Raw genomic sequence first — 14,423 nt, 5'->3', positions numbered from 1 at the left:
CAAATGTCCTCCTGTTTGTATAGCGATGTATGGCTCACCACAGAGTTCTCATGGAACCACCAAACAAGAACATGGGGTAAGCAGATTCCTTCTGCAGACCAGTTTTATCAGAGGCTGTAAACTGCTGGCCCAGGGGCTGAATCTGGCTTGTGCAACTTTAAAAAGGCTTAAACATAAATCCAAATTTCCCGCTTAAAAAAAAGACCTATCCTTTTTGGGTCTGTATTCTGGCGAGGCGATGCTGTAAGACATGAGGGGGGATCTAAAGATGAAAATCACCCTAAAAGGGGGCAAACTGCCTGCACCTTTAGGGGAGCCGGTTCCTTTGTTCTCCACTATGGACTTGGTCAGCAAACTTAAAGCAGCCAGGGAGCACTTGAACACACATTTTGGATAGAAAGTAAAGGCTCTCCTGCCGGTGTGGGGACCAGATGTCAGGTCCGAGTTCCCTGGTTCTTGGTTCCCAGTACGGAAGAATGGTTACTGGTACCAAGTCGATGGAGCAAATGAGCAGAACAAGCAGATGCAAGCAGGCAAAGTGCCAAAATGCATTCCAGAGAAGAAACAGGTCAACCCCTGGGAGTGGAGGAGACCGTGAGTTTAACAAGATTTTCCCTTTTATGCTGATTCCCTAATTTTCTGTTAAGTGGGGGGTGGAATACTCATGGTTTTTCTTGGAAAGGGGGGGAAAATTCCCAGAATGGCAAATCCTTCCCTTTTCTATCCTTGTAAGGCAATTTCCAGTGGTTGCTATGGTATTTGTAAACTGTCATGGCGCTGGTGGGTGTGACTTATTACTATGTTAATGAGGGCAGGTCATTTGAGGATACCGTCACCTTATTTGTACACATGCTCCAGACACCCTCATTTGTGGCCCTGATCATATCTCCACTTTGTCACCTTTTTACCTCTTTCTGGTTGGTCAGTCCTTGGAGACCCCCTATCGTTCATAGACCAAACATCTGTTCAGTCTTGGGAAGCCCCCTTGATGTGTCATCTGTTCTTTCTTGGAACCCCCTTCTGGTCAATTTGTTCCCTCTATGGTGGACACGGCATCTCCTAGTGCCACCGATTTCTCAGTGGAAACCCCTAGACAAACATCTGTTCCCCTTCCTCCATGTCTCAACCTAACATTCCTTTTAGGGTAAAAGAAATGTATGTCATTGAAAGTCTGCAGAATGTATTGCTTCTTTGGGGGAAATTTTATGCCTGGTCCACTTCACTAGTTAATACTGAATTATCTGCCCGGCTTCTATGAGCCTCCATAGGCTTCAAGTTTGTGATACCAAGTATTCTCCATTCCATTCTCCTTTAATGTCATAAATTCATCTAAGGCTTAAACTACCATTTATACTATTTCCTAAAACACCACCTCTAGCTCAGCCTTCCCTCCTGAGTGCCAGGAGGATTTTTTTCCTACAGAACATCTCCACCTGAGTTGTCCAAAACTGATGTCATTGCCCCCATCTAGTACTCCTTTATTCCTCAGAAGCACCTGCTGTAGTTTGCAGTGTTTTTCTTGGACTACTGTAACAGCATCCTAACTGGTTGTCTTGCCACTCTCCTCCCTACGGCCTGTCTTGTTCACCTCCACCTTCCCAATCTTAACCAGCATATTTCTAAACACAGAACAAAATCCTCCACAACGTCCTCCACAATCTGTCTCTGCCTCCACATTGCCCTTCCCCCACTCTCCAGGAAAAAACCTACTTTGTCCTCAACACTCAGCTCAGAAATGACTGCCAAAAACTGTGACCACCTTGCAAGCTAACGAGGTAGCCTGCCTCAGTTTCATGGAGGCTGGCAGAAGACTCCAGACTCTTAGGTCAGAGATCAAGGGCAGTTGGACAGCACTGGAGGCCTCGTGAGCCCGCATTTGCATTGATTTTCCTCGTTCCTCCCCTTTCAGAGCAGCCCAGGGCCTCACCTTTGCCTCTGAAGGGAGACGTTGTTATCTTTACTCTCTGGACAGCAAACAAATCTGCCTTCTGCCCCAGAGGGAGACACTGTCTCTTCCAAGGCTGTATGCTTTATAAATGTCCTTGAACTGATACCCTTGAATAAGAGACAAACAAGACTTGAAGAAATCCAAAATGCAAGAGACCCGTAAAGAATTGTCTCAAAACAAGGACAACTTCATGACATACATTTTTAAAATTATTACCCAATACTGTATTATTAAGGATGGAGAAGGTTACTTCCAATTAAATGAAAGTATAAATTGATATATTCAGAAATGAATTTGGTAATATGGATCAGTAACATTAAAAGTTCATCATCTTTGACCCAGTAAATTACACTTCCAGGAATTTATTCTAAGGGAAATCATCGGCTACAGTTAAAGATTTATGTAACAAACGTTTCCGTGCATGTCTCACCTGCAGAATCAGGCACTGGTTGGTAATAACATAGATTTTGCAGATCAGCATCGATGTGCTTGCTACCCACACTCCCAGAGACCAGGCCTGCACCTTGCAGGGCCATGTTTCCAGCATAAACACTCAGAGACCAGGCCCAGGCCACTTCCTGGGAGCTTCTGAACAGCTGCATCAAACTCAGAGCTTCTCCCCAAGCCCAGCAAACTACCAGTCCTGGAAGACCAATGTCTCCTCAACCACTGAAGGCTAGGACTCCCATGGAAGTGCAAACTGTCTTGACCCTTGAAAAGTCCCAGCGTCCTCTCTGCACTTTAGCCTTTCAGTATTTTCTGGGTCTCTTTGACATTCTTTGGGCCACATAAACCACCAGGCTTCATGTTCTGTTACCCGGGTTGTTGCCCCCTCACCATCCCTCCTGGCTCAGGTCCCTGCACTGCTTTCTCTTTCCTGACCCCCTTCGCATTGCTGCTGTTCTTCCCATATCTTTCCTCTGCGTGCTCTGGTTCTCCTTAAGGTCCATATTCGAACTCCTCTACATCCTTATCCTTTTGAGACAGAGTCTTGCTCTTTCACCAAGCTAGAGTGCCATGGCATGATCATAGCTCACAGCAACCTCAAACTCCTGGGCTCAAGCAATCCTCCTGCCTCAGCCTCCCAAGTAGCTGGGACTACAGGCATGCGCCACCACACCTGGTTAATTTTTCTATTTTTAGTAGAGACGGGGGTCTCGCTCTTGCTCAGGCTGGTCTTGAACTCCTGACCTCAAGCAATCCTCCCGCCTCAGCCTCCCAGAGTGCTAGGATTACAGGGGAGAGCCACCGCACCCGGCCCATCCTTATCCTTTTAATTGAAGCTGTTCCTTCCACTCGTTTCTTTTTCTAACTAACACTGAGCCCTTCCTTAAGGATGTCGCTACTCTTAAGGTCCTCTTCAGGGGAGACTGTTCATTCTCCTACAGTCCAACACCTCAAGCCCAAGAGGTAGTGGTAACACTTCATGGGTCCATCCACGCTGGTGGCTGGACACCATTCCTTCTCTGTCCTCATGGATGAATGAACTGTGGCATGGAGGCTCGTGCCATTTGGAATGCAATCTTTGTGCCACTGACTGCTATCATGCATTGACCTTCTCGCCAAGTGCCCTTATTCAGTGAAGGTGTTGGCACACGGCTTATAGTCAGTGCTCTCCTCACCCTGCTTACTCACTGCCCTATATACCACCCCTGTCCTGAATAGCCTCTGTATTTTGATCGATGACCTACCCAACATCCGGCCTTAGTTCCCTGACCTGCTCACCACCAGTGACCTTTACACCATTCACTTTAGCCATCGTACTGTCCCTCCAAGTGAAGTAGTTCTTTGGCTGCATCTCACACACTTGGCTATGTCGTATTTTCATTTTCTTTATCTTTTCTAATTTCCTTTGAGATTTGGGCCAGGGGTATTTAGAAGTATGTTATTTAATTTCCAAATACTTGGGGATTTTCTAGATATCTTCCTGATATTGATTTCTAGTTTAATGCCAGTGTGGTCAGAGAATATACTTTATATGAGTTAAATTTTTAAAAATGTGTTGAGGTTTATTTTATGGCCCAGAATATAGCCTATCTTGTTGGCTATTCCATGTGCACTTGAAAACAATGTGTATTCTTCTGTTTCTCTCTAAATGCAAAAGGCAAGCGTAAGAAGAAAATAAATCCTGTCAAAATCTAAAAAAAAATAAAAATAAAAAAATAAATGTCAGGTCAATACGGTGGACAGTACAGTTTACAACTTTTATATCCTTGCTGATTTCCTGTCTACTGGATCTATGAATTACAGAAAGGAATGTTGACATCTCTAACTGTAATTGTGGATTTGTCTATTTCTCCTTGTAGTTCTTTTTATTTTGCTTCATCGACTTAGGCATCAAAAAATATTACTAGAAGAATATATGTCAACTCACAGAATTAATGGGAATTTCAGAGCACCAGACTGCTAAAACAGGTAAGAAGAGAAAATAAGGATAAATTACCTACCTCTGGGCTTCTTGTTTTATGAGCTGAAAAAGAAACTCTTTCTTGAAGCCACTGTGAGTCAGGTTTGCTGTTGCTTGTAGCCAAACACACGTCTAAGACATTTCCCCTCAGTTTTTCTCCAACTCATCTGGATTTTTTCTTCCATAGTCTCCGTTGTGGCCTTGTCTTCCTCTGCTCATTTCGTTTGTGTTCTTCGATGCTATTCTAGGTCCTCCTGTCTCCGATTTCTATACACTCTCTCAGGGATCTTATCATAACCATGGGCTTAGATTTCACCTCTGTGTTTTGGTCCTATATGTTTACCAAATCTAAATCTCCATCTTTGAACTTACTCCTGAGCTACGCATCCCTGGATCCAATGTCCTACTACATATCTTGGCTTCGATATCCCATAGGCACGCAAATCTCGATAGGGCTAAGCCCGTGGCTTCTCTCCTCTGGTTTTCCTCCGTGAATGGCACCTCCCCCGACCACCCCTCCTAGCGAATACTTCAAGCCAGAAACTGGACTTCATTGTTGACAACTTCCTTCCACGTACCTTTCATACCACTCAAATACTAAAAGCAGCCAGTTGTTCCCTTACTTATTTCTTGAATCCATTCACTTTTCAACATTTCACTGGCCAAGGATGTTCTCAGGTACTCATCACTTCTTCCCCCGTAATGGCAACAGTCTCCAGATCTGTCTACCGGCTTCATTTGCCCTCGTCTAAGTTGTCACCAGTGTGATCCTTCTAAAACACACATCTGAGATTGCCACTCTGCTGCTTCTAAACCCTTTGGTTGCTCTCCACTGCTCTCAAAATACCATGCAGACTCCTTCATATGGTTTCATGACCTGCCTAGCTCTTCCGACACCCTTGCCAATTCTCCTCATTCCCCTGCCTCCCCCATTCTGTTTTCTGATAACTCTCAGTACCTCAAATTCATCATGCTTTCTTGCACTCCAGGCTTTTGCTCATGTGGTTCCTTCCATCCATAATGCTAATTTCCAGCAATGACCCTTCCCTTAGCTTAACTCCTAAATCACCCTCAAGTCTTGTCTTTAAGTGCCACCTCCTTCAGAATGCTTTTCAATGACTCTCCTGGTCTAGGCAGGTGGCTCTGCTTGGTGCTCTTCTAGTGCTCTTCTAGGACTCTGAACCAGCACACTCTTACAATTTCCCATCACCGTGCCTGTGTTCTACTTTACAGTTCTATGCACAGACTTGCTGAGACCTAGGTTTGTGTGTCTTTCTTGCTCACAGTTGACTCCTTAACTACCTGCCTAACATAGAGGCTGGAATAGAATACATTCTCTCTCTCTCTCTCTCTCAAATGCTGTTTTTTTTTTTTTTTGAGACAGAGTCTCATTCTGTTGCCCCGGCTAGAGCGCCATGGCGTCAGCCTAGCCCACAGCAACCTCAAACTCCTGGGCTCAAGCGATCGTATTGCCTCAGCCTCCCAAGTAGCTGGGACTACAGGCATGCACCACCATGGCCGGCTAATTTTATATATATATATATTTAGTTGTCCAGCTAATTTCTTTCTATTTTTTTAGTAGAGACAAGGGTCTCACTCTTGTTCAGGCTGCTCTTGAACTCCTGAGCTCAAATGATCCGCCCACCTCAGCCCCCCGAGTGCTAGGATTACAGGCGTGAGCCACCACGCCTGGCCTCTCAAATGCTATTTAACCTCTCAGATATATATTCCTTAGCTTATACTGAAAACAAGCTTTCTTTGACATATGTCCAAATGTTCTCTCAAAGTGCACTAAAATTACCTATATCCATTAGGGAAAGAATATTAGAAAATGAATTTTTAAAGACTTCAGCCTAACAGAGCCCTGCCCTCCCACTGCAGCTGACCGTCCCTAAGTTAATCAATACATATTTGAGTAATTCAAGTTTCAGGTAATTGGAGATTCGGGTAGATCTATCAAAATGAGGTCACAACACTTGCCTTTAAAACAAGCCCAGGAATATGAAGGATCCTGAGCTTCCTTTCACGATCCCTCCTCCTGTTCCTATTCTTCTGTCCTGCAAGGACACAGGATGAGTGGAGAAGAACTCAAATACCTTTCAGGTGCAATGTGAGCACCTCGGCTTGGGCTTGGGCTGTGTTGACTTCAGGGACAGGCCTGGGCCTCTGAGAAGGGAAGGAAGGGAGCAGAGGCCTCCGTGGTCATCCACAGCAGTATTCAATCTAAGAGGTCGAGTAAAATATTTTAACTGACTTGATCAGCACAGGCATTTGTTGTCCTAGATCGCCAAAAGATTTTTTTAAATTACATATTAAGATCACAATGGCCTGGGTGCAGTGGCTCACAGCTGTAATCCCAGCATTCTGGGAAGCCAAGTGGGGAGGATTGCTTGGGAGTTGGAGACCAGCCTGAGCAAGAGTGAGACCCATCTCTACTAAAAATAGAAAAATTAGCCAGGTGTGGTGACATGCAGTCCCAGCTATTTGGGAAGCTGAGGCAGGAGGATCGCTTGAGCCCAGTTGCATTGAGCTATGATGATGCCACTGCACTCTAGCCTGGACAGCAGAGCAAGACTTTGTCTCAAAAAAAAAAAAAAAAAAACCCCACAATGAATCATATTTTAATGGGACAGCCCTTCGTTAAGCGTCAAACATTGTAAAGAAATGATGTGCTATTAAATGTTGCTACATTTCTCATATAAAATGTTCCACTCTTGGTTTTATTCCACTATTTTCATGGTTAAGGCAGAGTGGGAGCCCTCACGACTTTAATAGAATTTGTTGTAACCTATAATTCTTTGGTTCAAATTTGTTTTATTACCTTCATGCCAAAACCAACTCATTTTCACCTAAAATTGCTTAAGATTAGAAAGTATAACATTAATGATTTGAAAAATCAATGTGGCCTTCAGGTGAGGACCATGATTATACATTAACGTACTATCTAATTAAAGATGCAGAGTATCACTTTAAAGGTATGGTTCCCCATGAGCTTTTGGAGCTGACTGAGAGAACAGCCTCCAAACTGCCTTCTCCAAAACATCTTTGCAGCACATATATATGGCCTGAGTCATTTCCATATTAGGGATTTTCAGTAACAAGTTAGTTTTTGTGGCTCACCGTTGCAAACAGTTTGCCTTAGGCAGTTATTAACTTGAAGATCTTTTCTATTCAAATCTTTCATCCATATCAAAGTATTTAATCAAATGCTGGGAAGTCCTCTTGGGAAACTGTTGGGCCATGAACTTCATAAAAATACCCTATTTTTCCTTGCAATTCAGGATGGTCAGGATGTTGCTGCTATGCTGTTTATCCTCCAATTCTCTGTACTGTTTGTTCTCATTAGCTTTTTTTTTTTTTTTAAGAGACAGAGTTTCACTGTAGCCCCAGGTTGGAGTGCAGTGGTGTGATCATAGCTCACTGCAGCCTTCAACTTCTGGGTTCAAGTGCCTCCTCCTGCCTTAGCCTCCTGGGACTACAGGGGTGCGCCACCACACCTGGCTAATATTTAAAATTTTATGTAGATTTGGGGTCTTGCTATGTTCTCCAGGCTGGTCTCAAACTCCTGGGCTCAAGCGATCCTCCTGCCTTGGCTTCCCAAAGTGCTGGATTACAGGAGTGAGCCACTGGGCCCAGCATCTTCTCATTAGTTGTGAGTTTTCTAAGAACTGTTTCTGCAAAGGGGAACTGATAAATGTTACCACCATAGGTATGGGCCCGTCACTGCCCTAATTCCCAGCCCTTCCCCAGCACACAGAAGGAGGGTCTCAATGCCTAACTATTGAATAAGCAAATAAAAGAATGTTCAGAACAGCATTACTTTACAGATCAAAAATCGGGGCCAATTCCCCCATTCCCCCTCCCCCAGCTGTAAGCAATCACTAATGTACTTTCTGTCTCTATAGATTTGCTTATTCCAGACATTTCATAGAAATGAGATCACACAATATGTGTTCTCCACAGACTTTTTAAAAATCACTATTGCCCCACTCATTGGGTAGAGTAACAAAGGTTACTACTGTGGCAGAGTTACAATTTGCAACTTCTCAAGAACAGGGACTGGGTAATTTTCACCCTGTGACCAGTACCTGGTGATTCAGTAGTGTTCAATGAATGTCTGATAAATGAATGGTCCCCATAGTAAGGATGAGATGAATAAGCCTCCAAAGGGTTATGTGACTTGCTTAGGATCATAATGGCAGTAGGAGAATGGGTGATTCATGTCTCGTTGCTTATATAATATTTCCTTACTTCTACAAAACCCAACTTCTGTAAATTTGTTTCCTAATTTGAAAAATGTTAGCAATATCTACCTCATAGGGTTGTGAAAGTGTTAGCTATTCCTGTACCCATCTTGTCAGATGTGGCAATCATCCTACAATGAAAAAGACAGACAATAGTGTAATACTAGGAACATGATCTTGCAGTCAGGCAAACTCCCAGCTCTGCCAGTAAACCAACTGACCCCAATTTCCCAAGGTTGAAAATCAGGACAGGAATACTCAACTCCCTACATTCGTTAGAATTAAATAAGGTTGTCTTCCCAGCGCCTTGCACAGTGCTTAGATAATGAAAAACCAGCATCTCTAATTTGGACTATTTTTATTCCTACCTTACTTGGGAATGATAAGATCATAAAGTTATAAAGTTAGAATCTGATTCCCACTTCACTTGGGAATTACAGTCGGCCCTCTGCATCCTTGGGTTCAGCATCCCTGGATTCAACCAACCCTGGAATGAAAACATTTGAAAAAGAAAGTAAAAAATAACAGTACAACAATAAAAAACACTACAAATAAAATATAATACAGTATAATTACTTACATAGCATTTACAGTTTATTAGGTATTGTAAATACAGCAGGTCCTAGAATAACATCATTTTGTTCCACATAGTTTTGTTACAATTTTGATGAGACAGGGAGGATCCCTTGAGACCAGCCTGGGCAATTTAGCAAATGACCCAGCCTCTACAAAAAATAGAAAAATTATCTGGGCATGGTGGCCTCTAGTCCTGGCTACTGGGGAGGCTCAGAGGCTGGAGGATAGCTTGAGCCAGGAGTTGGAGGTTGCCGTGAGCTATGATCACGCCACTGCACTCCAGCCTGGGGCAACAAGAGCAAGACTCTGTCTCAAAAAAATTAAAAAGTATATGGGAGGATGTGCCTACGTTACATGTCAATACTCTGTCATTTTATATCAGGGACTTAAGCATCCTTAAATTTTGGTAGACTCGGGAGGTCCTGAAACCAAGCAGGACTATATAATCCTTTTAAGGTTATAAGGAGAGTATAGCTAGCTCCATTTTACTGATGAAGCCCTGAAGGTTCACAGAGGTTCAGTAACCTGCCTACCGCTGCAAAGCCGTCATTAGAACTGTGAGGCCTATTCACGCCTACCTAGGCCACCGCCAGCTCAGTAAATCCAAGCCCCCCCATCTAAACTTGAGGTGCCTGTCCAGGCAGTAAACTGCCACTTGAGAACCGAGGGTCCTATCAGCATTTTAGGAAAACGGGAGGATACACAGTCTCAAGGCAGGGTGTGAGCCTCAGTCTGATGCCCCAGCCTCCCACTTACATCGCCAACCAAATGAAAGTGCTGGAAAGCCTACGCCTGACATCCAGGCCACTCCAGCGAGCCGGCCCGCAAGCCCCCGCCCCCGCGACGTCACGGTCACTAGGTGCAGTGCTCCCTAGGGGCCCCTGCTGGGCCGAGGAGGAAGAGCCAGGTCCTTCCTGCCTCTGGCCCGTTACCTGCCGGCCCTGCTCTCCCCGGCACCCGCCCGGGCACCCTCCGGAGGAACTTGACGCCACCGCGTCCCCGCACTCTGCATCCGCATCTCTGCACCGCCGCGCCGCACCATGAGCAAGCGCCTGCCGCTCGTCCTGCGCCAGCTCCTCCGCCAGCTCCAGCCCCCGGGCCCGCCGCGCCGTCTCCGCGTGCTCTGTCGCGCCAGCAGCACCGGCGGCGGCGGCAGTGGCGGCCGGGAGGGCCCGATCGGGCAGCGGCGGCTACAGGACGGCCAGGCCCGGAGCAGCTGCAGCCCCGGCGGCCAGGCGCCTGCGGCACCGGACTCGATCGTCAGGTGAGTGTCCAGCCTGGCCCCCGCGCGCCAGGCGGCCGGAGCGCTCCGGTCTCTGCGGGTCCCGGGCGCCGCCGCTGGGGGGCTCGTGGGGCGCGCGGCCGGGAGTGCTTGGTGCGTACTAGTTAGGCGCGCAGGCCAGTTGGCGGGGGAAGCGCGGGCCGGGGATGGCGGGAGGAGGACTGGGGCGCCCGGGGCCGAGCGGGCGGGGAGATCGGCGAGCTCGAGCATCCCCGGCAGGCGCGGCGCGGACCGCACGCCCCACACGCCCCGCTCCACGTGCGCCGCCGGCCGCCGGCTCTGATGCAATCTCTCCGGGCGCGATCAGACAGGAAAGGGGCGGCGCGGCGGAGGGTGGGAGCCGGGAGGAGGGGTGCCCGCTGCGGCTCAGCACCGCCCCGCTGGACTCTCCGTCCGTCCGCTCGCCCAGGGTTCGGGGCCAGGGCGGCCTCCCTTCCCGGCTCAGAAAGGCGGGCCCGGGCCCAGAGCCAGCCCGCCCGAGGGCTCCGCGTCTGCGGCGTGGGCTGCTGGCTGCCCGCGGTGCATTGAAGTTTCTCCTCGCCACGGCGCCGCCGGCTCTGTGACGGGGTGGGTGCTGTGATCGCCGGCACCACTTCCTGAAAGTTCGTTGGAGCCAGGCCCGCCGGGTAATCCGCGGGATGAGCCGAGAGGTCGCAGCCACCTGGTTTCCGGCTTCCTACCTGGAATCCCCCCGCGCAGCTGTCTCGGGAAGGCCGTCTCCGGCCCCAGCGCACTGTGGGAGCCCCTGGCAGTCCCCCGCTGGAGGCGCCACCTGCGCTCCCCACGCACTCGCTCCGGTCCTCAGTCTCCCCGCCCCTCAGTGGGAGAGGGGAGCAAGAGCCTCGGAGAAGTGTGGTCGCTGGGACGCAGTCCGTGCAGAGCGGGGCGCCCAGGACGCACCTGGAGGTGGCACGGAAGCCCCATCCTGCCTCCCGCGGAACTGGGATTAGGAAGGCGTTCCAGCTTGCCTTCACTCTGGGCAAGCTGCCCCACCTCCTCTGCAAACAACCTCTTTTCTTCCTAGCCTTCATTCTAAAAGTCATTGCCTGCCCACCCTCCTCCTCCCTCTCCCCCCTCCTCCCCTCTCTCTGTAATATGAGTTTCTGAGGCTGTTGGTTTATTTAGTCCACCTTGTTCTCTTTCTGAACGTTGGGTTTACTTTAGGTCAGTGGATTTTAACCAGGGCATAGCTGAGCCTCATCTTAGTGGTTAGAGTCTGAGAGCAGCATGAGAGGCAGAAACCACCACCCTATCACCCTGTCTTACTTTATGGAGAGTACTTATTATCTGAAAATTTCTTGTTCATTTATTTATTTGCTGATTTCTCGTTTGTCTCACCGTCCTGGAATGTAAGCTCCATGAGGGCAGGAAGCTGTCTTCTTCCCTGCTCTATCTGCGGTGCTGGGGAGAGTGGGTAGGTGCTTGTGAAATGGTCCGTGAATGAATGAATCAAGATTTGGGGTCATCTGCGGGTTGTATTCATGCATATAGTTTCCTTTAAAGCCATAACTGCCCTACAGATAAGTAGTCAGTAGGGGGCTTCGAGATGGGCTGTACTGGGTTCACCAACCTCAGTTGCCTTAGGAGAATGGGGGGAAATAACAGTACCTACCTCAAGGGGGCGTGAAAACACTTGCACAATGCGAAGCTCAGGGCTGTTGCATTCTAAGCCCTCCACAAATGCTGGCTATTGTTTTTTTTTAAATACTCTTAACCAAGGGTCGGCAAACTTTTTATGTAGTGGACCAGACAGTAAATATTTTAGGTTTAGTGGGCCAAGAGGAAAAAAATCAAACAATTATGTAAGTACTTTTACAACAGAACGACAAACTTCCACAATTTTTTGGATGAAATTTAAAATATTATTTGTGGACACTGAAATTTGAATTTCATATAATTTTCAAAGGCCATGCAATATTATTCTTATTTTGATTTTTTTTTTAATTTAAAAATGTAGGCTGGGCGTGGTGGCTCATGCCTATAATAATTCTAGCACCCTGGGAGGCCGAGGTGGGAGCATCACTTGAGGCCAGGAGTTGGAGACCAGCCTGAGCAAGAGCGAGACCCCGTCTCTACAAAAAATGGAAAAAAATTGGTCGGGTATAGGGGCGCCTGCCTGTAGTCCCAGCTACCTGGGAGACTGAGACAGGAGGATCCCTTGAGCCCAGGAGTTCGAGGTTGCAGTGAAGTGTGATGATGCCACTGCACTCTAGCCAGGGCAAGAGAGCAAGACTCTGTCTCAAAAAATTAATAACTAAATAAAAGCCATTCTTAGTTGGTGGGCCATAGTTTGTTGGCTCTTGTTCTAAATTAGTAGGAAGTGTTATATCAATGAATTAGTGTTTCATAGAATTATGGTTAAGAGTCAGGTACCTCCATTTGCAGTATGACTTTATCATTCATTAGCTGTGAGAGCATGGGCAAGCTACTGGATCTCAGTTTCTTTGTATATCAAACAGAAACTGTAACATCGCCTTTTCATAAGATTGTTGTGGACATTACTGTCATCTAGTCATCCTATGACCTACATCTTTAATATCTCTGAAATGGGTATTTGTCCTTCAGTTGATTGTGTCTAATAGTCGCCGTTGGCTAGGTGGCAGTCATGGCACATTTTTCATTGCCGGGACCTGTGGGAACTTGGTCATAGCCATGCATGTTGCTGTATCTTTCAATTGAGTTATGTGCATGGTTTACCAAAACTCTCAGCCCTGCAAGAGATTCCCCCAGACTTGTAGGAAAAGGGAGGGAGTGAGTCTGGCTAAAAGTCACCTGGAATAGACATCAGGAGTCTAAGTGTGTTCTTGATTCATGGACATGTATCAGAAAGGTTAAAGAATGAGCTCCCTCAAAAGCATAGTGACCCATTATTCCTGATGGTGTGACTAGATTAACATAATTCTGCAGTGTTTCAGTCAACAAGGCTTGTAAAGGTCATTTTAGGAAATAATATGATTTCTGGTTGTTGTCTGACAACCCTCCATTGACATCTGGTAGAATCAAGAAAGCGCCAGCATCAAAACTTGCAGAACGGATGTCAACAACTGAATGAAAACCCCAAGGACAAAAATGATGTGACCTAAGAAATGCTGCCAACACTCTTGTGGCACAGAGGGTGACACTGTGTGGAAAAGAACTCCAAAACACTGACAGACAACAAGAGCAAAAAAACAATGACTTTGAATCCAAAAAATCAGAAGAATCAGATCCTGATTGTGAAGTTTCAGAAAACCCTAATCAGTATCAATTTATCTGTTCCTTTATATACACACACACACATATATATATATATATAATATACACATATACACATGTCAGTGGTTTATGGCAAAAAACTTCTATGTCTAAATAAGACTAAAAAATTCTGCCCATACTTATAGAATAAACATGCTGTGTTAAGAAAAGATTGTGCCATAGCATTTTTTTTCTCTTAGTGGTTCATAAAACGATGGTGTGTATTTCATTCTAAGATTTGATGGAACACAGTAAATAAGATTATCCTATTTAAGCTCTCAGATCAGCCTTGTGCGTAACATAGGAAACAGGCCAGGCTCCTTTAATAGCTGCCCAAAATACTGTGGACTTGACTGTCTGGAGGAGAGAGCCCAGGGGAGGTGGGATGCCCCTATGATATCTACTCACTGCTCGGCTCTGAGTAAAAGACAACTGCTGGTTTCATCAACTCCCAGCCAGCAAGAGGGGAGAGGGGCCAGGTGGCTGGTGCATGTTCCTGGTAGCTGTACATTCCTCACCTCCTTCTGCCTGCCAGAACTCAGTCACATGACCCCACCCAGCTGCAGGTGAGGGACACTGGCAGATGCACTGTCTAGCTGGGTGGCCGTGTCCAGCTAAGACTCAGAGTTCTGTTATTAAAGAAGAGGAAAATGCATGGAAGTACTATCCATAGGAAGTACTCAGTCATTTCCGCCATCATCATCAGCTGCGTTATTATTACTGTTGTATTGA

The 14,423-nt window shown here is 46.6% G+C and overlaps 1 protein-coding gene across 1 annotated transcript in view; it reads left to right on the top strand.

Moving 5' to 3' along the window:
* The first annotated feature begins 10,117 nt into the window (after positions 1-10,117).
* The window catches only part of MTHFD1L (methylenetetrahydrofolate dehydrogenase (NADP+ dependent) 1-like), a 213,743-nt gene continuing 209,437 nt past the window's right edge, over positions 10,118-14,423 (top strand). Inside the window, exon 1 of the mRNA XM_012655557.1 lies at positions 10,118-10,439. Within this exon, the coding sequence (XP_012511011.1) occupies positions 10,216-10,439 (224 nt within the window). The 5' untranslated portion in view covers positions 10,118-10,215. The remainder of the gene's footprint in view (positions 10,440-14,423) is intronic.

The sequence above is a fragment of the Propithecus coquereli genome, unplaced genomic scaffold, assembly GCF_000956105.1.
Source record: "Propithecus coquereli isolate 6110/MARCELLA unplaced genomic scaffold, Pcoq_1.0 Scaffold48, whole genome shotgun sequence".
NCBI classification, from domain to species: domain Eukaryota; kingdom Metazoa; phylum Chordata; class Mammalia; order Primates; family Indriidae; genus Propithecus; species Propithecus coquereli.
This window is presented reverse-complemented; position numbering and strand designations above follow the sequence as displayed.